Raw genomic sequence first — 26,270 nt, 5'->3', positions numbered from 1 at the left:
CATGGTTCATTTCTACAACTAAATCATATTTTAAAAAATGAACTTACTTTATAAAGCAGTTTCCTACTGAGATATAACTCTAAACCATATATTTATTAATGTGGCAGACTTTCCAAATCACACACATGAATGGAAAATTGCTTTTCCAACAATTAGCATTAGCAATAAAAATTGTATTCATAGTAGCAATTTTAGTCGCAAATATAAACTCTGTTGACAATGAAAAAAAACATACAAACTAAAAATTTTATATGGAAAAAAACAATTAAAAAAACCTCTCCAGGAATAATTCTATGAAAGTGAAATGTTCTCTTATGGATTAACCCATCTTCAAAACACAGGCTGTAAAGATCAAGCATTTCTACTTATTCTTTTGTCTGACAAGGACACTTAAAATTATTTTATGCAAATATGCTTTGCCACGCACTAATATATCATTATTTTCCATGCACATTAATTTCCATGAATTTATGAAGAAACTAAAATAAATAAAAAAGGCAACAGCTTCGGTTTGCCCTGTGTGAAATCCTTCACTTAAAATTCTTCCATTAACTAAAGGAAAATAGGAAAACAGCTATCATTAAAATATTACTTAATTTGTTTTTATAGAATATTTTCATATAGTTTTCTCTTGGCATAACATATCTGTATCTAACCTTTAGGAAAAACAGAGATATCATCTGGATCAAATAGGAAATGTGCTTTCAGTCAATTACATAACCAAAATCAGGGCTTGGAGACTTTCTTTACAACTGTAATATACTTGACATCCTCAATTAGTGTTTATTATAATACAAAATTATAGTGACTAGTTTTAAGTGGGAAATTATTCATGGCACTCATCTAGTGTTCACTGATAATGACAAATTTCAGTTCAGTTTGTCTTCCAAAGCGATGTAAGAAAATTATCAGAAGAAACCCACATGATATGAGCTTAAACAATGTACTGCAAAACTGTCATAAATTGTGATGATTAACCTGTGGACTAACTACAGATGTGGGACATGGTAATTGAGGATACTGGTGGAGAGTTTCTATGGTAACAGTTGGATATATGCTCCAGCGTCTTTAGGTGGTATTGTCACCAGGTGTGGTAAAAGTAGATGGAATAAAACCCAAATTGAAAAAGATTACTATTTGCTGTAGACTTAAGGAATGACAGAGGTTTTATTCAAATGGAACCTGAAAATTTTAAATGTTCCTTAGGGTTGTAGCTGTTGGCAGCCAGGAGAAAAGAATAAGTAGGCTGACAGTATCAGTTTAAAGAGTTAACGCTGACTTGAAAATAGCTAGTGTACAGAACAGTGCGAGGACTATTAGCAAGCTGGCGGGTCCCAGTGTGGTGGGGGAGCCCTTTGGTGAACACTGACCACAGTCAGCCCCCGTGTGCTCAAGAATGCAAATCCCAGGAAGGGCCTCTCAGTCAGAGTTGAGAGTGTGACGGGGAAAAAAAAAAGAAATGAAATGCTTCTCTTTCCTTTGCAACGAATTCTAAGGGTGTTGCATTATTTTGCCACTCATGGTGTTGTAAGAGATCAGGGATATAAAGAGAAAGGGGAGGAAACGGACAGTTGGGGGAGAGGCAAACGGGACACCGGGGAAGGAGCAGAGGCCGGTCCTGAGCATTCTGCACACCGGGCTGTGCAGGCCTGAGATGACTAAGCGCCCTGAGGTGGTTCTAGCACCAAGATGACTAAGAAGAGGGCGTTGCTAACTCCCAGTCCTCTCTGCCTCGGCAAAACTGAGTTGAATGAAGCAGTAAACAAGCATTTCTGGGTTAAAATTGTCCTCTGTTTAGGAGTTTGCCTGCGTGGCATCTTCTGCCGTGTGCACCTGATTGTGATTTTCTGTTAGCTCAAACTCTCACTGAGGTTGAAAATTTACAGGAAGCCGAATAAGCACCACTTCTCTTTTTATAGCACCCATGTAGCCTTTAATAAGAGGAATTTGGTGTTTTACAGTTTTATGTAGATTATCCTGGTTGATAACATTCGTGTTCTATGTACACGTTGTATGTGGAAGACCAAAGAGAAACGGTTGACAGATATATTAATTAGGAGTTTTTTCACACCTTTATTATTGACTCAAGCAATTTTTTAGCTTGTTTCTGTTAAATTGATTAAAAGCAGATGTATGGATTTATACATCTTTCTGCCGCAAATAACATAGAGGTAGTATTTTCACATGGTGCCAATTTTAATCGACACATACAGACCCAGACCTAGAATCACAAAGTAGACTAATACTCAACATTTGAAATAATATATTTGATGTAAAGTAAGACATACTGTACCTGTGAGGTGTGAAATTTAACTTACTAAATCCATCAGGAAAGTAAACTTGTAAAATTAAGTTTGTATTCCAATTTAAGGATTTAAAAAATATTTGGTATAAAATCAAAAAGAAGGTAACTTTTCTGGTTCATTTTTGATATTAATTTGTTCTTGGAAGTCAACTAGTACTATTATGTATTACATAACCTATTTGAGCATTTTTTTATGCTATTGTAATAACTTTATAGCCATTACCTTTATGACTACATGAATGGAAGATATTGGGTTGCTTCTGCTTTTCTGTTTTGGCAAAAATAGACATTTTTGTTTCATAAATGGTAACAAACTTTCTGGGTTTCCTTAGAAAGTAGGAGACTGACATTATACATTATATACAAGATCATGATGTTCCTTCAAAAATCTTATCACCATAAACATTTTAATACAGTGAAGTGAAAAAAAAACCATGAAAATACTTACCCTTACAAGCTATAGGTCAGCAAATAAATGAAAACAAATAATATTTAAGTGGCTTAGGAACATATTTATTTCTGTAAACTAGTCATTTTAATTTTATGTTAATTTCTTAGTTTCTATAAATGACTCAGAATTGTTCTTCTAAGAGATGATCAGGACAGCAGAGAAAGGAATGCTGTGGTATCGAGGAAGTAAGGACAATGCTAGGGGCAAAATTACTTTCTGGAGGAGTCCGGGGGCATCTCTGATACAGGTCATGGCCAGTAATCTTATTCTGAGGTAGAAACACATTCCCTCATCCTCCCCTCCCCCTCCCTTTTTTTTTTCTTTTTTAAAGGAAGGTAAAACAGTAGGATCTGCTCTGAGAGAAAACTTTACTAAAAGCCTAGAATACAAGAAAGCTGTTGTTAACACATGTGAAACACCTTGGCTTTTTAGAGTAAGTGTGGCTTTTTTTACAACAAGTTAATTGAGGGGCTAGAAAATTCGGTTCCATTTAACCTGATCAATGCTGCCTTGACAATACATTCATATCTAATAGCAGAAAGGTTTTGTTAGTGATTGCCTGGCTACCTAAATCAACTGATTACTAGTTTTTATTCATTAATTCTATATTGTGTAGTAATGGCCTTAATGTTCTAGGCCAGTGGTTCCCGAACACTTCTGCAAGTTGCATGATATCCATGAACTCAGCACACTCCTTGGGTATTCCTTGCACTTAGGATGTTAAGAAAAAATGGTGGAACGCTAGTCAATGAGGGAAATATTTTCACAAAAATAATTTTCGAGTCATTTCAAGTACCAATGGTACTTCAAGTGGGGGTGATTCTTCTCCATCTTTAACTCTGCCCCCAGGATATTTGGTAACATAGGAGATCTTTTCGGTCGTCAGATATGGGGTGAGGGAGGACAGGGTCGCTACTGGCATCTAATTGGTAGAAGCCAGAGATGATGCTCAACATTAAATCATTCATTGAATAGCCTTGCCCCCAGTCCTGGAACAACGAATTACCTGGCCCAAAATGTTAACAGTGGCAAGGCTAAGAAATTTTGCTCTAACTTAGAAAAAACAATCATTCTCCTTTTGGTCACGATGATGTCATTGCAAACAGATTTACCCTCCTATGTGAAACAAAAATTCAGAAAAAATACATAAAACAATTGTTCTCAAAACACTGGAAATGAGGCAACACAGGAGAGTGATTGCTGAGAGATGGGGAACAAACAAGGTGAGCCTTACATCTGTCCCAGGCTAATATGAGGAGAAACTTTCAAAGCCTTTGCCCAGGGAACAAGAACCTAGGAGAGCTAGTGGTCAGCCTGACTGTTCAGGAAGGCTGTGCCTTCTTCTGCATTCAGCCGAATACTGAGCACCTCATGCGTGTCGGGCAGCTCCCGGAGGTTAGCCATGGAATCAGTCTAAAGGATTAGAGGGACAGTGCCCCAAACTCACACAGCCTGAAACAGAACATGTTCCCAAAGCCAGAATGTAAAACTTCAAGAGTCACGGGTCATCAGCTGAGTACTCAAGAAGAATCTTGGTCCAAAAGTGGGAAAATAATCCTAGACTAGACACTGGTCTCACCTAACGAATCTTAAAACGATTAAAACTTAAAAACTTGAAAGGACTGACCTCTTTCCAGTAACTGAACTGTGTCTTAGAATAAAGCTCAAGAACATTTCCATGAAGAATACTATACCTAGGCACATCACCATCAAACTGTTCAAAATCAGCATTAAAGAGAAAATTTTTAAAGTAGTGAGAGGAAAAAAAGGCACATTATATACAAAATAACAGCACATTTCTTGTCAGGAGGAAAAAAAGAGTGGACCAAGTCTTTAAAGTACTTTAAAGTACTGTAAGAAAAACTATCTTTCAAAACAAAGGTAAAATTAAGACTTTTTCATAATAAAAAAGCTGAAAATTTATCGCCATCAGATCTGCCCTACAAGAAAAGTCAAAGGAAGCCCTTCAAGAAGTAAAATATCTCTGGAAGACAATGGAGAGAGCTAGAAATCACATAGGTAAGCATATGACATTTTCTCATATTATCTGAATGTCTTTAAAAGGTAACTGACTGATTAAGCAAAGCATTGTGAGACTTAGATGTAGAAATAAAATACACGACAAGAATAGTCCAGATGCCAGGAGGGGAGGAACAGAAGGATGCTACTGTAAGATTCACATACTACTCATAACGTGATTTAATATCACATGAAGACAGACTGTGGTAAGTGTAAATGTATACACTTTAAACCCTAAAGGTAATCATATTTCATCTTTAATTATTTGTGCCTTTGTTTGACATGCCCAGATGTGATACTGATGGGTGCCTAAAAAGAAAAGAGTATTTATTTGATGCATGACAAGTAGGAGAAGAGAATGATTTATGATTAAGATGTTACAAGATGGAGAAGCATATTAAGAGTAAAAGATGTTGATTAAAAAGTCACAATTGGAGCTTTAAGCTCTAGAAAAACTGAGCATTGCAGGATAACTCAGAGAAGTTTTGCAAAGGATAATAACAACTTAGAACATTCGTTTTAACGATTATAAAGCTATGTTTGAAAATGTTTCTATCATTAATACATAATTTGTTATTAATCATTTGAAAATTGGAATACAAAATAGTTCTCAATATTTACAGTAGCATACAGAAAGTGATGCAAATATTAAGGTATTTAGAAAGAGGAAGTTGGCTTCATGACTTACTCTTTTTAAAAAAAATAATTTACCACAGAAAAATAGCCCTATTATTCTTCTGGGTTATAAAGAACAACTCCAGAAAGTGATAGTTCATCCTTTTTGTATTCTGAAGTCCTATCAATGCCAATTTGAATTTGCAATACTTTTCCCATTTCTATAGGACACATAAGTTTAAAATTACATTAAGATAAACTTAATTTTTTTTTTTTTTTGAGAAGTTTTGGAGACTTTTCTTATATGCTCTTGAGTGTCCCAACACAAGAGAGTGATATGTGAGACACTGTGATGCTTGGCAAATTAATGATTGGAAACCACAGGCACCATTTACCCCAGATTTGTGTGAAAAATCAGATAACTGACTCTATGACTACTAATATTAACTATTTTTATTTAATTAGGAATTCGTTAATGATGTAAACTATAATACTGAACAAATTTGACTCAGACATTTTATATCTTATTAAGGCTATTAATTGATAATCAAATTATTTTTTAACAAAACTTACAAAGCTGAGCATCTGCATGTAGAGTTCCTCCTTTAGGATTCAGCTTCTGGGTTTGAATTGCAGGAATAGGCTTATATGATTGACCTGTGGCCCTATACATGGCTTGAACCCATAATATTCTATCCTGTTCATCATCACTGGCAAATATTACAGTGTCTCCTTCTTTAACAGCATTAAAGAACATGTGACCACCCTGAAGGCCTGTGGAGGAAGAAAGACATTGTTAAAAACTTGTACGATTGGCAGATTTTAATCTCACTCACTAAGTGGTCTCACAGAAAAGGATTGATTTGAAAGCAGCAGCTCAATGCTTTAAGTGATTTTTAGCTGAGCATCAAATCCACAATCCCAGAATTGAAGGGAAACAATAAAAAAGGTTTGAAATCCCATATCACTTTGAAAATTAAAAAATAGCTGAGGGAACTGAACAGTCGATGACACAGTAACATTCTGCAAGACATACAAACCTGCCCCGACAGAAATGCATAGCCCTGTCTGATACTCCATGTCAGAGAACAAAGGAGTATCTGCTGGCACATTGGTCATTGTAAATGTAGGAGAAATATAAGAATTTAACAGGAAAAAAACACAGATAAGGCAAAAATGATGCCTATATTGTACAGTATTTTATCTTTTGCAAATTCTTTCACAGCAAAGATATTTTGCATTTTTAAGGGACCAATTACTGAATATGATCACAGATTTCTATTTCTAATCCCTACATCTTAATTCCTTAATGTCTGTATTTCTTAATATCATCTTAATAATTTCATTAGTCTCCATATAGTCATTCATTCATTTATTTATTCATTCCCTCCCTCACCAATTTTAATACCAAATGGCTGGTATTTTATCCAGTATTAATTTGCAGTGAGGGAGAGTAGTACAAGAATGTGTTGTTGGGGAGAAAACTGGTAGAATATATAATAACTCATGTGCCATTTCTGTTGTATTTGTCTCTGTACCTTTTTGCTTTCCAGTAAAGAAGTTTATGTTAGTCTTGCTGATATTTCTCATAATTTCTCTGCGACAATAACGTTCACATATTTCATCCTTGTACTAAGATAACAGAAGTGATGAGTTATGGCTACAACTAAGTAGCCCTCAAAAAGATACCGTCTGAATCTCATGCAGTCTTGCCCAAGTACATAAATATGCACCCTATTCACTAAATGGAGTTTTGACATGTGGAACAGACACAGGACATTTATGAGAATTTCCGGAATACATGACTGTAAGGGAAAGTAATTCAACTTAGAGTTACCTGGGTGGGGATCTGTATAATCCACAGTGTATCCTTCGAGCTGCATAAATTCCTGTGGCTCAGATTTCTTTTCTCTGTAACTGCACATAGCAAAGGTGTACTGGCTGACCTGCATGAGAGACAGTTTGCAGATTGGCTACAGCACATTTATCTTTTAGGTTTTTCTTCATCAGAAGACTCTTTTTCCAGATTTAAAGAGTAACGTATGATTTGCTGATATATTGTTAAGTGTTAGCATTTTTCAAAAACCAGCTCAGATTAGAGCACCTTTCCTTCTGTTAGCTTGCAGTGAGGTCTCCATGCTTATGAACCAGCATTTCCCAAATCAGTAATCTGCTGGACACATCTGAGATACTAATAGATAGCACTATAAAAAAAAGTCTGCATGTTAAACATAAGTTTAGAAATCACTGGGTTAAATAAAAAGAAACAAGCTTCTTTTACTGCATGCTTTCCAATGCCCTTTAATACAGTGTCAATCTCTAAGAGTGAGACATATTAGGAGCATTCTCAAACTTACTAATCATGGAACTACATTATCAAGCATACTCATTTCAAGACTTTTAACAAAAGTAAAAAAAAAAAAAAGATTTCAATAAAAATTAGGAATTTACTGGTCTGCATACCAAACCCACAGGAAGGCCCAGGGTGGAGTTAAGTTTTGGCAGCCAGTGACTTAACACTGATAAGATCTTCTCTGTCTCTCCATTTTGCTTCTCATTTGGAACTGGCTTTTCTTTCACTGAAGTCTTATTGGCCAAAGCTGCCAACAGCTCTGTATTTGCCTCCCTGATTGTCCCAGCCTGGTTCACAAGGCCATATTTGGACCAATGACTATGGCCAAAGGGCGAAAGTACCATTATTAGCCCAGTCTGGATCAACAGGTCACATCCATGGCAAAGAATGTTGAATGCTACAAATAGGCAGGTTCTTAGATGTTCCCCCAAAATAAAGAGGGGGAGGTGCTGTTCCCAGCAGGGGAAAAGACTGTTTGATGGGTTAATAAGTAATCTGAATTGCAAAATATCTTACAACAGAATTCCATGGAAAACTGGTAAATATGAATTACATCTCTTTTCACGTTTGAACATGAAATGAAACTAAGAAAAAGTAAGAATACCTTTCAATAGACAAAGATTAAAGAGGACTTGAAAAGAACCTACTTACAAAAGGAAAAAATGATTAAATGGACTACATTAAAATTAAGAAATTATCATTAAATCACACCATGAAGTAAAAAGGCAAAGCCACAGATGAAGAGAAGATGTATGCAAAATATATGTTTAACAAAGAACTCATATCTACCAATATGGGGTGACAGAGCAAAAACTGAGGTTACCTGGAGAAGAGGCAATTCTGCTTCAAGATGGCACCAACTTGAGAGAACCCTGACTGACACCAAAAGCCTTACTATTTATTATATATTCCCTTTGATTCAGCAAATCTCCTAAGAACTTATCCCAAAGAAACAGAGAAGTATTCAAAGATGCATTTGCAGTGAGTTTGCTGAAGCACTGTGTGTAAGAAAGACTAAAGAAGAGCCCACAGTGGCTTAGCTAACTACCATCATGGCATGACCATATTGAATGATGCGGTCACACATTCAAAGACAGGTGACAGATTTTTCCCAGATAAGGAATCATTCTGAAGACATATTATAACATAAAGAGCAGGTGATAGACAGAAATATACAGTACGCTGCTTTGGGTGAACACTACACAAGTGAAAAGAAGAATATATACTAAAATATTTATAGTGACTATTATTGGCTGGTACAATTACAGGTTATACTTTCAATTACTTTTTCAGTGAGCTTTTTTCCAAAGAAAGTGAATTACTTTTTAATGAGATTAAAAGAGCACAGCTATTTCCATTTTGGAATGAAAAAAGCCTTGTTTGGGAACCATGAGGCCAGTACCTTGAGATACCTGTGGCTCTTGATATCCTGAGCTTTTCCTTTCCTGTTCTCATCTTATAGGCTGTCACTAAATTTACTTTTTTACCTGCCTATGCCTAAGGTTTACAGATGACACCCAGTGGCTCCCACAGGGATTTGTTATTAAAGAAGGCTTCAGTTTCCTTGTGTACAAAGGGATGATTGAGTTTTATTTTGAAGGGTTGGGGGTGGTGAGTGGTAAACAATTACATTTACACTTGTATTATTCTAAAAGGTAGCTCATTCTCTTACTTAAGGACAATACCTTGGTCCAAATTCCAGTATTTTTCCTTCCATAAAGTGATTTAATGTAGTGTTATCCTAAAAGTATTGTAAAATAATTCAAACTTACACAAAAGTACAATAATATATACTAACATGTCTCTACCCACCAATCAGCTTTTTTGAATCATAACTTCTTGTATATACATGCTTTAAGTTTGGATTTGTCTGGATACAGTTAATGTGTATACATATATAGATACATATATAAAATACACATATTATATATACATAAGCACACACACACACACCCCTACTCAAATCCATTTCCTTTTTTCTCTCTGCACAGGTCATCACTAGGCTGAAATTTTGTGTTTATTATTTCCATGCATGCTTTAAAATTTTTACTACATATAATTTCTTTCAGGTTCCTGGACCCAATTCCATGTGGGGCTATCTTCCCATACCACCACCAAGCAGTGCTCCAGATACCAGCTGGGTGTCCTACAATTTCACTCAATTCTGACACCATCTACTGAGAGATGACCTCAGATCCCACAGGTTTGGGGTTCAGTCCTACAAGACTGCCCCCAACCTCCATGCCAGTGATAAGCCCAGGGTGTTACCTGTGCTTCAACCAACCACTATAGCCTGGAGGTTCCCACGACCCCCTCCTTGTACTTCAGAGGCCAGGCACAAGTCCAAGTTCTTACTTGTAGCTCTGTCTGAATGGCTATAGATCAGAGGTTCCCATAACTCCCTCCCCTCCTTAGGTTCAATTTAATTTGTTAGAGTGGCTCATGGGAAACCAGTTTACTCCCTAGATCACCTGTTTATTATAAAAGGCCGTAACTCAGGAACAGCCAGATGGGAGAGATGCACAGGGCAAGGTGTGGGGACCTTCCATGCTGTGGATTAAGTGAAGGTTCCTGTGGCCAGGATTCTCACCTGGCCCTGGTCGGCTTGCTCACTACACACGTGGGCAGTACATTGTTGTTGACTCTATATAAAGAGCCCTGCCCTGTGCTCTGAGCGACATGGTGGCATGGCTGCACAGCTGCAGGAGAGCAGAAATGAGAGTGGAGTGGTGGCAGCGCTGAGGACAGAGACTGAGACGGCTGTGGGGGCAGAGAGGCCCAGAGGCAGAGACCCACTTGCTGTGTGCAGACTCGCTCTGAATGGATGGAATTCTAGTGGTTGACCTGCCACCGTGGAAATAAAGTTGGGTATAAACCCTTTCACCCCAAGAACACTCCATTGTCATTCCTTGGTGAACCTGCCTGGGGCTGAAACCCATTGGCAAGACAGGGGAGTTAGTCTTCTATGACTTTTTAAATCCGTCTACTTAGTGTATTCCTTTTCAGGTGTTATTCATTGTTAACATATACATTTCATTTTTATTTTTTCACCCCTTGACTCCACCACCCCATTGCAACCACCAATCTGTTCTCTCTGAGCCTATTTCTGTTTGGTTTGTTCATTTGTTTTGCGTATTAGATGTCACATATAAATGACATCATACAGTATGTGTCTTTCTTTGACTTATTTCACTGAGCATAATATCCTCTATATACATCCATGTTGTCACAAATGGCAAGATTTCATTCTTTATGGTCAATTAATATTTCATCGTATGTATGTATAGAGAAGATGTGCCACATATATACATAAACATATGCATTTTAACTTATCCTAGGTTCACATTAGCTTCCTCTCACAAGTTATGTAGAGCATTTTCATTAGCTCAGTTCTAAATATTTTTCATTATTTCATTTTTACACACAGACTAAAAGTGCTTTTCAATTTGGGTTTGTGGTTATAATTTTTCTCATTGGGTTTTAAATTAATTCTATGGTGATCAGAAACACTCAGGATTTTGGTACTGAGAGCTGCTCTGCTGCCTAGTGCATGACAGTTTTAAAAATGTTCTTGATTTGTGCAAAAAGAATGCATCTTTTGTAATTATTGTTCAGTGATTATTTATGCCAGTTACATATGTACTAGTTGTATAATCAAGTATCTTACATCTTTCTAATATTTCTTCTGATGTATCCAGTTTTTCGAGAAGTATGTTAAAATTTCCTCCTGTGGTTGTCCATTGACAAATTCTTTATACAGTTCCCTGAAATGCTGCTTTATATTTTTTTAAGATACATAACCTTACCCATATACACCTGTTAGGCAGAAAGACAGAAATGAGCAGGATGAAAGGAGAGGCCTCCCCTCCCCGCATCCCCCCACCAAATGACTAGGGGAGTTGATCAGATAGAGACAGAAGTGGCTCAGAGAGTTAATCAGAGGAAGCCACAGGGTTGCACAGTGACTCCGGAAATGTCCAGGGTCTCCCCAGATCAGAAATATCAGAAGCACAGGCACAGCCCATGTCCTTATTTCGCCAATCAGAACAAGCCTAGAGAGCTAAGAGCTGTCAATCAAGGACTTCTCTGCCCTGCCAAAACCATATAAAAGAAGCTTCAGAGTAAGTAGCCGGGCCTGTATCACCTTAGTCAGGCCAGCTCTGTTACTCTCTGCAGAGTGTGTTCAACTGACTGCTTTCTTGACTTTGGTTTCTCGTCTCACTATATCTGTCTTCCCTGTGTCACTGAGCCGAGTTCCTTCCTTCCTAACATACCTAGGATTACTTTATCTTTCTGGGACTATTCTATGTTACTAGTAAAATGTTCCATTTATATTTATGTAGTGGCTTAAAAAAAAATCCCTAAACCTGTTTTTGCCTTGATGTCTATTTGGTTGGATCACAAAGCTATGAAACCTGGCTAGTCTGTGCCTGGAAATGTTTTTTCATCTCTTTATTCTCAACTACTGTTTTATTTTAAATTCCTATTAAAAATACATAATTAGATTTTTAAAGCCCTGAGAAGTCTACTTTATAGGTAAGATCATTTTATTTGTTATATTTGGTGATCTATGTGGATTTATTATTATTACCTTATTTCGCCCTGTTTTACCACCTTTCTCTTCTCTTATTCCATGTCTATTAAATATTAACAAAATTTCCTCTTTCCTCTGATAGTGTAGAAACTACACATTGTTTTTATTCATTTAGTGAGTGTTCACTAAAATCCTATTTTTAACTCATCTCCCAAATACAGGAACTTTTCCTGTATTCCTTTTTCCCATCAGCAGCTCTCAACTTATAAACAAGTGCACATTATGTCAGTTCTACCTTACTTTAGTATTAGTCAGGCCATTCACATTAATAGCAATATTCATTATTAGAATGTTATCTTACACAGTCAATATTTATTTATATTTGCTCGTCTTTACTTTTTTGGTCACAACTGTTCTTTGAATCACACTTCATCACTCTAAGTTCAATTTTCTTCTTCCTTTACTAAAAGCTTTTGCGTAAGTTTTTCTTTTTCATTTAAAATATGTCTTTAATGCTCCCTTACTTATAAATGATAAGTTAGTTGGTTTAATAGAATTTTAGGCTAGTGATCCCTCAGGACTTTGAAGCTATTAGTCCATTGTCAGAAGGCTTATATACCCACGTTGGAAAGTCTGTTAAATTGTGGTTCTCTTAATCTGCCTTTTCTCTCTGGTTTCTCTTAAATGTTCTCTTATCTTTCTTAACCTGCAGTTTTACTGTGGAATCTCTAGGAGTTGTATGTTTTTCCTGGTTAGTATTTGTCGCGTTTCTTGTATCTGATAATTCATGACTTCAATCAATGTTAGAATCTTGCCATTATCTTTTCAAATGTTGACTCTGTCTCATTTTTCCTTTACTTTGTCTTCAAATTCTATCAGAAATATCTTGGAACTTCAGCTTCTTGCCTCCAAGTAATTTAACCTCTTTACATGTTTTATGTTTCTTCATTTCTCCATGTTGAGTAATTTCTTAAGAACTAATATTCTATCACTAACTATATTTTCTCTTCAGATGTGTCCAACCTGTTCAGCCTGTCAAATAAGGTTTTAATTTCAATGACTGCTCTAAATTTTCAGTAGTTCTATATAGTCGAGCCCCAAATCTGCTTCTTCAGCTTTCATAGTGTCATGTTCTTTTTGTTTTGTACTTTTCTTACTTTCATGAACCTGCTCATAAATTTCATCACCTTAAATACAGTTATTTTTTAGTTTATTTATGTGACAGTTCTATTATTGAAATCCTTGGGGGTGTAAATAATTGTTTTTTTGTTTGGTAATTTTTGACTGTGAGCTTATATTCAGCACAGTTTTTTTCTGTGGATATCTTGCAAAGCCTAAAGGCTCAACTCCCTAAAAAATTATTTTTTAAATGCCAGATGCCCCATATATCACCCATCCAGAAGTACTTTTTGATGTTAAATCTTCAGTTCGTGTTTCCCTTATATTTGGATCAAATAAATTAGAACTTTAACATTCTCTGTACAGGCTAACAGCTACAAATTCTCAGGGGTTGTTTTTACTCTACATTCAGAGCCCAAGGTCAAACATAAACTGACCAGTCTGAGGGCAGGTTTTCTTCTAGTCCATCATTTCACTGAGATCTAGTTTTTTTAGTTCTTTATGAGAACATCTCTGATCTAGATTCCCACTGAGAATGCCTCAGGGCTTGTCTTCTTTCTCTGAGTGAACAATGAAACCCTGAGCCCCTACATATCAACCACGTGTCCCACCCTCTGGCTCCAGAGCAGCCACAAGGTCAACTCACAAGCTTCACTATTTGGTCCCTGAGATTTTCCTTTCTTCTTGCATTCAGTTATGCATTTTAAAAGATGTGCATTATACTCCATCCAGGCATATCCAGGTGTCTGCCATAAAAGAGCTCTTAGCATTACCTTTAGTATTAGCCAAGACCACTAAGTTAATTCCTTTAACTAATCCTTCAGTTCTAATTTTCTTTTATGGACAATAAGTCTAACTTTTACATGTATGAGAGATTACATATGTCCCTTTCACTATATTCTGGGAAAATTGGTCTATGGTGGGGTTAGTATATAAAACCAAATGTGTTCAAATTTGTCTTACAATTAAAATATAATTATTAGACATCAGGGGACTATTACAAAGTAATAATTTTTAAATTAATTATTAACAAAATAGAAAATATGTTGAGCAAAGTTCTCAAACAAAGAATGTTAAGCTTCTCATTTCCTTCTTTCATTTGTAAGAGTCCTAAAAAATAAAGGCTCCTTTTATCTCAGTAAAAGAAAGTTACCTGACACATCTCCACATGAACACTCTGGAATCTGCTGGGAGAGAGATGATAAGCACAGAAAGGTCTACCTTCCTTCCACAGCTTGCAAAAATCTCCAGCAATTACTAGCTGGAATACATAGATACCACTGCATCTGGGGCTCTAGATAGACTTTCCAACAGGATTCACCCAGTTTTATTCATTTCTTCACCTGAACAACCAAGCAGGAAAATATCACCTTCCCTTTTAAAATCCCAATTTCTATTTCTTAATCTAGGAAGACCCTACTCCTTCTTCCAAGACCCTTACAAACTTGTCCCCTATAACTCTGTATCTGCATTTCCTTGTGTGTTGTCTGGCATATAGTCCCTGCCTTTTACTTTCTTCATGAAATTAAACTTATTGCAATTGGATAAACACTACCTTTTCCACACATTTGTGAAAAAAAAATGACACTAATAGTCCAGCAGCCCTAATTACTCAACTTGTACTCTTAAATGAGTCCTCTTCCACTTGCTGTACAAGTAATATTTGAGTTTTTAAAAATGTCAAACACTCCACTTGAAAAAAGTTCAGGGAACAGCCAAATTAATTCCTCCAATCCATCTGCCTATCCCGAGCACCTACTATGGAATGGGCCCAGTTGCAAGAGCCATGGAAGAACTAGGTCTTAACTCTTCCAGAATACACAGATAGCTATGCTGTGATCACAATCATAAAAAAGCCACCAGAATGCTAAGAAAATTCAGGAAAAACAAAATGAAACAATGAGCCAAAAAGTAATTTGGGAAACAACTGATTAGGGAGTGATTATTCACATTAAAAAGAAATTCTTAGCTTCTCAAAAACATCTCATTCATGTAAGTGCTGAGATCTTTCTCTATTTTATATATTTCTACTTAGGGAAAAAGGTAAAGCCAAAGTATTGGAAGGTATTGCAAATTGAAAACTGTTCAGAAAAAAGGTAAGTGGTGTTAGAATTGTAATGGAACATAATAAAATGTGTAATTTCATTCCAAATCTTATTTACACATATGTAAGATACATATTATACAACAGTATGCAATGGTTTTGGATTTCTCAACATTATAGGTTTACTTTCTGGTAGTATTATCTTAACGCTCTACATGGTATTCCTAAATCCTCCAGTCACACAATTTCCCATCAATTTGCTGTACGTATAACTGCACTGACTTTTGTAGTTGAGTATTGCCATGTCTCAGGCAACACATCTATTTTTAATTGAAAAAATATTCTGGAAGAAATGTTCGGATGAAGACCTGTTCTCACTAAATTCCCTGACATGTGGGATGTCTGTTTATCTACAAATGAATTTCTTTTAAATATCAGAAAATGTTCTTCTTTGATTACTTGTTACTTTTATTGCCACTTCTACTCTATTTATCCCTTTTCTTCTCTTCCCACTTAGATAAGCAGGCTTTTTGTTATACTGGGTAACTGCTTTCTTTCCTTAATATTTGTGACTGTGTAGTTTTCATTTCAGACTTAGAGCTTCTCTCATCTTACACATCATGGACTTCACCATATACAATGCCCATTCTGTACAAGATTACTTAAAATGTGGACATCAATTTGCGGTTTTTACTTTGCTGCCTTATGAATCTCAGCCAACTCTCATATCATTTCACACTTTTCAACAGAGCACATGTTTCCTATAAGTTATTAAAACATAAAATCAGCATACTTGGAAGCCAAGATGGCGGCATGAGTATAGCAGTAGAAATCTCCTCCCAAAACTCCCCTGAAAAGGAACCTGGGGAGATAGATGTAACCAATCTTCCTGAAAAAGAATTTAAAACAAAGGTCATAACCACACTGATGGACTTGCAGAGAAATATGCAAGAGCTAAGGGAAGAAGTCCGGAAGGAGATCCCAGAAGTGAAACAATCTCTGGAAGGACTTAAGAGCAGACTGGATGAGGTGCAAGAGGCCGTTACTGGACTAGAAATCAGAGAACAGGAAGGCACAGAAGCTGACGCACAGAGAGATAAAAGGATCTATTAAGAGAACTGTGCGACCAATCCAAAAGGAACAATATCCGCATTATAGGGGTACCAGAAGGAGAAGAGAGAGAAAAAGGGATAGAAAGTGTATTTGAAGAAATAATTGCTGAAAACTTCCCCAAACTGGGGGAGGAAATAATCACTCAGACCATGGAAGTACACAGAACTCCCAACAGAAGGGACCCAAGGAGGACAATATCAAGACACATAATAATTAAAATGGCAAAGATCAAGGACAAGGAAAGAGTTTTAAAGGCAGCCAGAGAGAGAAAAAAGGTCACCTACAAAGGAAAACCCATCAGGCTATCATCAGACTCCTCAACAGAAACCTTACAGGCCAGAAGAGAATGGCATGATATATTTAATGCAATGAAACAGAAGGGCCTTGAACCAAGAATACTGTATCCAGCATGAATATCATTTAAATATCAAGGAGGGATTAAACAATTCCCATACAAGCAAAAGTTGAGGGAATTTGCCTCCCACAAACCACCTCTTCGGGGCATCGTACAGGGACTGCTCTAGATGGGAGCACTCCTAAGACTAAATAGATGTCACCAGAGAAAATAAAAACACAGCAAAGAAAGCAGACCAACCAAATACTAACTAAAGGCAAAAAATAAAATCAACTACCCACAAAAGTAATTAAAGGAAACACAAAAGAGCACAGAATAAAACAACCAACATATAAAGAATGGAAAAGGAGGAATAAGAAGGGAGAGAAATAAAGAGTCACCAGACAGTGTTTATAATAGCTCAATAAGCAAGTTAAATTAGACAGATACTAAAGAAGCTAACCTTGAACCTTTGGTAATCACGAATCTAAAGCCTGCAATAGCAATAAGTACATACCTTTCAATAATCACCCTAAATGTAAATGGACTGAAGGCACCAATCAAAAGACACAGAGTAATAGAATGGATAAAAAAGCAAGATCCATCCATATGCTGCTTACAAGAGACTCACCTCAAACCCAAAGACATGCACAGACTTACAGTCAAGGGATGGAAAAAGATATTTCATGCAAACAACAGAGAGAAAAAAGCAGGTGTTGCAGTACTAGTATCAGACAAAACATACTTCAAAATAAAGAAAGTAACAAAAGATAAAGAAGGACATTACATAATGATAAAGGGCTCAGTCCAACAAAAGGATATAGCCATTATAAATATATATGCACCCAATACAGGAGCGCCAACATATCTGAAACAAATACTAACATAACTAAAGGAGGAAATAGAATGCAATGCATTCATTTTAGGAGACTTTAACACGCCACTCATTCCAAAGGATAGATCCACTGGATGGAAAACAAGTAAGGACACAGAAGCACTGAACAACACACTAGAACAGATAGACCTAATAGACATCTATAGAACCCAAATCCAAAAGCAACAGGATATACATTCTTCTCAAGTACACTCAGAATAGACCATATACTAGACACAAAAAGAGCTTCAGTAAATTCAAAAAGATTGAAATCCTACCAACCAACTTTTCAGACCACGAAGGTATAAAACTAGAAATAAATTGTACAAAGAAAGCAGAAAGGCTCACAAACACATTGAGGCTTAACAACATGCTCCTAAATAATCAATGGATCAATGGCCAAATTAAAATAGAGATCAAGCAATATATGGAAACAAATTAAAACAACAACACAAAGCCCCAACTTCTGTGGGATGCAGTGAAAGCAGTCTTAAGAGGAAAATATATAGCAATCCAGCCAAACTTAAAGAAGGAAGAACAATCCCAAATGAATAGTCTAATGTCACAATTATCGAAATTAGAAAAAGAGGAACAAATGAGGCCTAAAGTCAGCAGAAGGAGGAACATAATAAAGATCAGATAAGAAATAAATAAAATTGAGAAGAATAAAACAATAGAAAAAGTCAATGAAAGTCAATGAAGAAAGAGCTGGTTCTTTGAGAAAATAAACAAAATACATAAGCCTCTAGCCAAACTTATTAAGAGAACAAGGGAATCAACACACATCAACAGAATCAGAAATGAGAAAGGAAAAATCACGACAGACTCCACAGAAATACAAAGAATTATTAGAGAATACTATGAAAACCTATATGCTAACAAGCTGGAAAACCTAGAAGAAATGGACAACTTCCTAGAAAAATACAACCTTCCAAGACTGACCAAGGAAGAAACACAAAAATTAAAAAAAACCAATTACCAGTAAAGAAATTGAAGCGGTACTCAAACAACTACCCAAGAACAAAACCCCCAGGACAGATGGATTTACCTCAGAATTTTATCAGACATACAGAGAAGACATAATACCCATTCTCCTTAAAGTTTTCCAAAAAGAGAAGAGGAGGGAATACTCCCAAACTCATTCTATGAAGCCAACATCACCCTAATACCAAAACCAGACAAAGACACCACCGAAAAAGAAAATTACAGACCAATATCCCTGATGAATGTAGATGTAAAAATACTCAACAAAATATTAGCAAACCGAATTCAAAAATACATCAAAAGGATCATACACCATGACCAAGTGGGATTCATCCCAGGGATGCAAGGATGGTACAACATTCGAAAATCCATCAACATCATCCATCACATAAACAAAAAGAAAGACAAAAACCACATGATCATCTCAATAGATGCTGAAAAAGCATTCGACAAATTCAACATCCATTCATGATAAAAACTCTCAACAAAATGGGTATAGAGGGCAAGTACCTCAACATAATAAAGACCATATATGATAAACCCACAGCTAACATCATACTGAACAGCAAGAAGCTGAAACCTTTTCCTCTGAGATCGGGAACAAGACAGGGATGCCCACTCTCTTCACTGTTATTTAACATAGTGCTGGAGGTCCTAGCCACGGCAATTAGACAAAACAAAGAAATACAAGGAATCCAGATTGGTAAAGAAGAAGTTAAACTGTCACTATTTGCTGATGACATGATATAGTACATAAAAAACCCTAAAGACTCCATTCCAAAACTACTAGAACTGATATTAGGATACAGCAAAGTTGCAGGATACAAAATTAACACACAGAAATCTGTAGCTTTCCTATACACTAACAATGAACCAACAGAAAGAGAAATCAGGAAAACAATTCCATTCACAATTGCATCAAAAAGAATAAAATACCTACTAATAAACCTAACCAAGGAAGTGAAAGACCTATACCCTTTTAACTATAAAACACTCTTAAGAGAAATTAAAGAGGACACTAACAAATGGAAACTCATCCCATGCTCTTGGCTAGGAAGAATTAATATCATCAAAATGGCCATCCTGCCCAAAGCAATACACAGATTTGATGCAATCCCTATCAAATTACCAGCAGCATCCTTCAACGAACTGAAACAAATAGTTAAAAAATTCATATGGAAACACCAAAGACCCCGAATAGCCAAAACAATCCTGAGAAGAATAAAGTGGGGGGGATCTTGCTCCCCAACTTCAAGCTCTACTACAAAGCCACAGTAATCAAGACAATTTGCTACTGGCACAAGAACGGAGCCACAGACCAGTGGAACAGAATAGAGACTCCAAACATTAACCCAAACATATATGGTCAATTAATATACGATAAAGGAGCCATGGACATACAACGGGGAAATGACAGTCTCTTCAACAGATGGTGCTGGCAAAACTGGACAGCTACATATAAGAGAATGAAACTGGATCACTGTCTAACCCCATACACAAAAGTAAATTCAAAATGGATCAAAGACCTGAATGTAAGTCATGAAACCAGAAGACTCTTAGAAAAAAACATAGGCAAAAATCTCTTGGACATAAACATGAGTGACTTCTTCATGAACATATCTCCCCGGGCAAAGGAAACAAAAGCAAGAATGAACAAGTGGGACTACATCAAGCTGAAAAGCTTCTGTACAGCAAAGGACACCATCAATAGAACAAAAAGGTACCCTACAGTATGGAAGAGTATATTCATAAATGACAGATCCGATAAAGGGTTGACATCCAAAATATATTAAGAGCTCATGCACCACAATAAATGAAAAGCAAATAATCAAATTAAAAAATGGGCAGAGGAGCTGAACAGACACTTCTCCAAAGAAGAAATTCAGATGGCCAAGAGATACATGAAAAGATGCTCCACATCACTAGTTATCAGAGAAATGCAAATTAAAACCTCAGTGAGATATCACCTCACACCAGTAAGGATGGCTACCATCCAAAAGACAAAAACAAATGTTGGTGAGGTTGTGGAGAAAGGGGAACCCTCCTACACTGCTGGTGGGGATGTAAATTAGTTCAACCACTATGGAAAGCAATATGAAGGTTCCTCAAAAAGCTCAAAATAGAAATACCATTTGACCCAGGAATTCCTAAGAATGCCACAGCCCAGTTTGAAAAGGACAGATGCACCCCTATTTATTGCAGCACTATTTACAATAGCCAAGAAATGGAAGCAACCTAAGTGTCCATCAGTAGGTGAATGGATAAAGAAGATGTGGTACATATACACAATGGAATATTATTCAGCCATAAGAAGAAAACAAATCCTACCATTTGCAACAACATGGATGGAGCTAGAGGGTATTATGCTCAGTGAAATAAGCCAGGCGGAGAAAGACAAATACCAAATGATTTCACTCATATGTGGAGTATAAGAACAAAGAAAAACTGAAGGAACAAAACAGCAGCAGAATCACAGAACCGAAGAATGGACTAACAGTTACCAAAGGGACAGGGACTGGGGAAAATGGGAGGGAAGGGAGGGATAAGGGCGGGGAAAAAGAAAGGGGGTATTATAATTAGCATGTATATATACATGCTATATATAATTAGCATGTATAATGTGGGGGGTATGGGGAGGGCTGTGCAACACAGAGAAGACAAGTAGTGATTCTACAACACCTTACTACGCTGATAGTCAGTGACTGCAATGGGGTTTTTGGGGGCACTTGGTGAAGGGGGGACCCTAGTAAATATAATGTTCTTCATGTAATTGTAGATTAATGTTAACAAAACAAAAAAATCAGCATACTTGATTTTAGTATCACAGAATCTCTTCACAGGCCCTCATTAGTTCTTGCAGTCTCCCATAAATACCTTGAAGAGTGTTATATATTCAAAAGTACACATTTTTAGTAGTTAAAGCCTTCTGGTTCCAGTTCTTTTTCTTCAGGTGAGGTAGTTTGATGAACTTGGTCTGCTCAGAGGGACAAGGGGAAATTACTTTGGGTGTTGAGCAGAAAAAGATCTAAGACAAAACTTCTTTTAGGCAAAGGGGCTTTCTGTCTTTCCTGTTATTCTCTGTGTGCATTTGATAAATTTCTGTTCTCTGTTTTTTAAAGATTACTTACTAATTTGGCTTAAACAGAAGTGCACTGTCTTGCAGTTCTGGAGGCTAGTTTAAAATCAAGGAGTTGGCAGGGTCAGTTCCTTCTGAGAGCAGTGAGGGAGAATCTGTTCCTTGTCTCTCCCTTTGCTTCTAGTGTGGTTGGTTGGCAAATTTTGTCATTCTTGGCATGTTGAAGCATCATCTTCATCTCTGTCTTCCTCTTCATATGGAGACACCCCCCCCGTCGCCATGTGTGTGCATGTCTGTTCCCAAACTCTCTCTTTTTAAGACACTTGTCATACTGGATTGGGTATCTATCTTTCTTCCGTATGACCTCATCTTCATTACACCTACAACAACACTATTTCCAAATGAGGTCATATTCTGAGGTACAGGGCTGGGCAGTTGGGGGGGGGGGTTATGGTTAGGACTTCAACACAGGTGTTCTTTAAAAAAATCCAATTTCGTAGACTTATTTTTTAATTGCAGAGAAGCATAAAAGGGTGATCAAAAAGATGTTGATGAATAGTTCCTAAAAATAAAGTTCTGTTGGGGAAGAGCCACAGAAATAAGAACTCAAGGAGAAAAAGCTAATGATATACAATTTGCAATGGTTACACGTAGATATAAGATCACATTAGATCCTATTGAGCATGTTCACAATTGATTTAATGGTTTTATTTCAGAAATGCCATCCACTACAACTATTTAAATTTATGATGAAAAATTTACAATGATTTATGGTCGTACATAATCATTGTAAGGGACATATTAGCAAAATAGTTTGAAGGCTGATGTGGGTGCTCCTTTCAATCTTATGTTTAGGAAGACATATCTGGTCCTTTCTTGATATCTAGAGATCTGAAGATTGGTCTTCCATTGCTTAGTCATCAACATAATAAATAACTGACTTCAGCTTCATGAGCATTTATGATTTTATATCTGCCTTCATTTTTCCCTTCTCTTATTCATTCATTCAACAAATATTTATTGAGCATCTACAGTTAATTTTTTCTAGGCTTTGAGGATACAATGTCCTCAACACCAGAAAAAAAATTGGAAAAATAAAATCATTTTCACACAGTGAGAATGGAGAAGGTGGAATTACAAATACATATCTAAAACAATCTTTATTATTACTGGTGAATTATTTGGAAGAAAAATAAAGCAGAGTAAAGAGAATGACACTGAAGGGGCTCCAGTTCTGATGATGTGGCCAAGGAAGGGCTAATGATAATCACATGAAGGCATCTCATCAATGGGAGGTGAAGGGGATGAGCCAGATGTTAACAGCTGAGTCTGCCCTTTCAAATGTGAGTCCCATTTTCATTTCTTTCTCAATTACTTATCCTTATTCTTTCCAACTTATCTTCAACAAGACTTGGGCAAATCACTTTAACTCTGATATTCCCTGGTTTAATTTTATGTAAAACAGAAGCAACAATGACATACATTACAGAGTTTTGGGAGAAGTAGAGATTACTGACACAGAGCATACAGCATGATGTCTGCCTGCCCCCCAGTAGCCTCCTAGTGACTTAAACCCACTTGTTAGGGAACTACCATCCTTCCCTCACTCTGTTCTTTTCTGTCTTGCAGCATCATTTCATGTTGGCCTTAGATGAATTTTGTTGCTGTGACACAATGAAGGCAAGGCACCTTAGTGATGTGGGGATTGAATTGATTTCCGGGCAATAGGCTTCCATGCTGTGAATGACTTGAGGCTTGTTGACTTTCATGAGACCTTCTGTTTCCTAGCCTCACTTGGTTCTTTCCTGCCTCCTTCTTCCCACTCTCCTAGGTTGTTTCTTTCCCTAAAGAACATAGTGAGTAGGTTGTTGAAGATACTAATTCAATGGATATGGAAATGAGCAAGAAACTGGGGAAGAGAAGAAAAAGTGGACAAACCTCTAAATGTAGCTTTCTCAATTTCTAATGGGCACTAGCTTGAATACATATTTCAATGTACGTGTTTTAAAATTCTTCTTCTTTTAAAATAGAAAATGATTACTCTCTAAAGTACTTCACATAAATTATTACATGTTGTCATGCCTTAAAGAATCCAGACTTAGATTTTTTGTATGCGTAACCCATGTAAAAATTTGCTTGCTATTTAAGATCTAGCATTAAAAATTACCTGTCAAAAGGCTACTTGTTTTTACCCATAGTGTAAAATGCTTATTACATCAATGTTGCTTTTTTCTTTATATAACCTAAAGTACAGATCGAGCTGCTGTTTTATGCTTTATTTTTAAGTATTGTTTTTATAGGTAGCTTTAAATAATAGTTATTTCTTAGCATGATGGACATATAAAATTTTAAGTACCAATTTAGATCTTTGGAGAAAGTAATAACAATAAAAAAAAAACCCTCCAGCTTTAGAGGAACTGCCCACTTTCTAAAGCCACAGTGATTTAAATGAAGTGATAAATATTTGTTTTATTTTGTTCTTTTGATATTTTATCTTAACCTCTGAAAAGTTACCCAACAGATCCAGGATCTCTTCTAGATAATAGGGCCTAGAGCTTTAATGTAGAGTACAGATGGGAGAGTAACAGAATACCAACGACTAACAAACCTGTCACTGACACGTCGGAAACCTGACCCAGGGGACAACATGAAAGAGGCGCAGTTTGCCTTCCCAATATATTGGCTCCAGAAGCAACTCTGACTACCATCCTTTTGATCACTAACTCCTGGTTCTATTTCCCTGAAGTCATGTAGCATTTTATGCTTATTCTGATTTCTCTAGTACCTTCAAAGCTTCACTTTTACCATGCAAGATCACAGTCCTGAGGCAGACCTTGCAATGACCTGTAAATTCAAGTGAATCCTTCTGAACAGTGTGAACACCTTGTAGCTACTCGGTTGCTAGCTATTAGGCAGATTATGGGTAATCTAGAGAAGCTGAACTCCGAAAAGAACTGTCAATATCAGTTGGCAAGAATAGTTAAAATACGCTGCTGAAAGATAAGGTATGGGAACCAGGGAGTCACCCTCTCCCTGTGCTTCCATCTGGAGGCAGTCCTGCAGCCTCCACTCCACCCCATCCCCACATGCTGGGGATTTAGAGAGGAACAGGTGGTCTGACCTAGTCTCATCTAGTACTTGTTTTCACTTACAAGCTCACTTGCATGTTACTGAATAAAGCTTATGTACTATCTTGCAATTGAAAATCCTTTCCGTGGAAAGATGGAAGATGATAAACATTCAATATCCTCAACTCAATCCACTGTTAACTCCATAACGCATGGATTTGTTGAGAACTGGGGGATAGAGACGGACTTCAGTCTGAGGATAGCACGGAATCAGGTTTTGACATCACTACATTGCACAGGGCATCTGAAGTCACCGAGATCCCACCAGGTACCTGCATCTGGTCTGGGAAACCTCCCATTTTGTTTTCAATTGGCAGCCTGCTCAACACCTGTTTGAATCCACACGTGCAAGTGCTAACTATGAGTTTTAGAGACCACAGCATTCACGTGTGTATGCTGTATTCCTACTGCAGAGATCAAGTTAACAGCTGGCAGCTTAGCAACTGCCACCATCTAATTTCAGTGAGGATTAAGGCTTCAAAAATCCTTAGCTGGAAATGTTCTTGGCAGAAGCCAAAGATGCTGCTAGAGTTATTTTTTTTTAAATCTCAGAGCTTAATTTAATCAAGGAAAATGAATATGTATTCAAGATCCTGATGGATTTTAGGTGAATATATATTTATTCTATTGACCAAACGACACAGGGAGGATTTAGCAATCACTGTATAAATTAGAAAGAGGAAAGGCAATCTTTTAAAACAATGCTCAGAGTGATTTACATATATTCATTTATTTAACAAATATTTAGTTTCTACTGAGTAGATTATAAAAAAGACTGTTATTGTTTTCATTCATTCAGAAGGGATAAAGAGGTAATAAAAATAAATATATAAATTAAGAAGATCATTTTGATTAGAGATAAATGCTCTGAGAAATATAAAACAGGGCAATGTGACAGAGAGTGAGCTGAGGGGTACTGTAGACTGGGTGGGCAGAAAAGGCCCATTTGAGGTGACATTTGACCTGACACCTAAACGGGGCGAGGGGGTACAACAAGTTAGCTATGAGGGATATGAAGGCAGTGGCATGCTGGGAATTTCTACAGAGGGGTTCAGGAGTAGCCAAACAACGAGCTGGAAGAAAGTTGGAGACTTAATTCGAAGGCATCTTTGCATAGAAATCACACTTAAAAATAAGCCCACATATTTATTTGAGGTATGTTTGGAGAGGGGGGCTGGTGACTTGTAAGTACTATACTCCCAGAGGTGGCAGTGCAATTAATCTGGGGGCAGAACTCTGAAGTCAAGGTGCTGCGCAGGGACAGGAACAACTCATCAAAGAGGAAGCTAGGGGCCAGAACATGTAAGACCTTTTCTAGATC

At 36.8% G+C, this 26,270-nt stretch overlaps 1 protein-coding gene across 14 annotated transcripts in view; it reads right to left on the bottom strand.

The window, feature by feature from the left end:
* Window positions 1–26,270, bottom strand: part of CADPS2 (calcium dependent secretion activator 2) — a 519,662-nt gene that overhangs the window by 152,525 nt on the left and 340,867 nt on the right. For all 14 annotated transcript variants that reach the window (XM_073238523.1, XM_073238521.1, XM_073238513.1 and 11 more), the window contains 2 exons: window positions 7,228–7,336; window positions 5,964–6,164 (listed from right to left, as the gene is read on the bottom strand). In XM_073238523.1, coding sequence (XP_073094624.1) covers window positions 5,964–6,164; window positions 7,228–7,336 — 310 coding nt within the window. The remainder of the gene's footprint in view (window positions 1–5,963; window positions 6,165–7,227; window positions 7,337–26,270) is intronic.

This window comes from Manis javanica, chromosome 6, assembly GCF_040802235.1.
Source record: "Manis javanica isolate MJ-LG chromosome 6, MJ_LKY, whole genome shotgun sequence".
NCBI lineage: Eukaryota > Metazoa > Chordata > Mammalia > Pholidota > Manidae > Manis > Manis javanica.
This window is presented reverse-complemented; position numbering and strand designations above follow the sequence as displayed.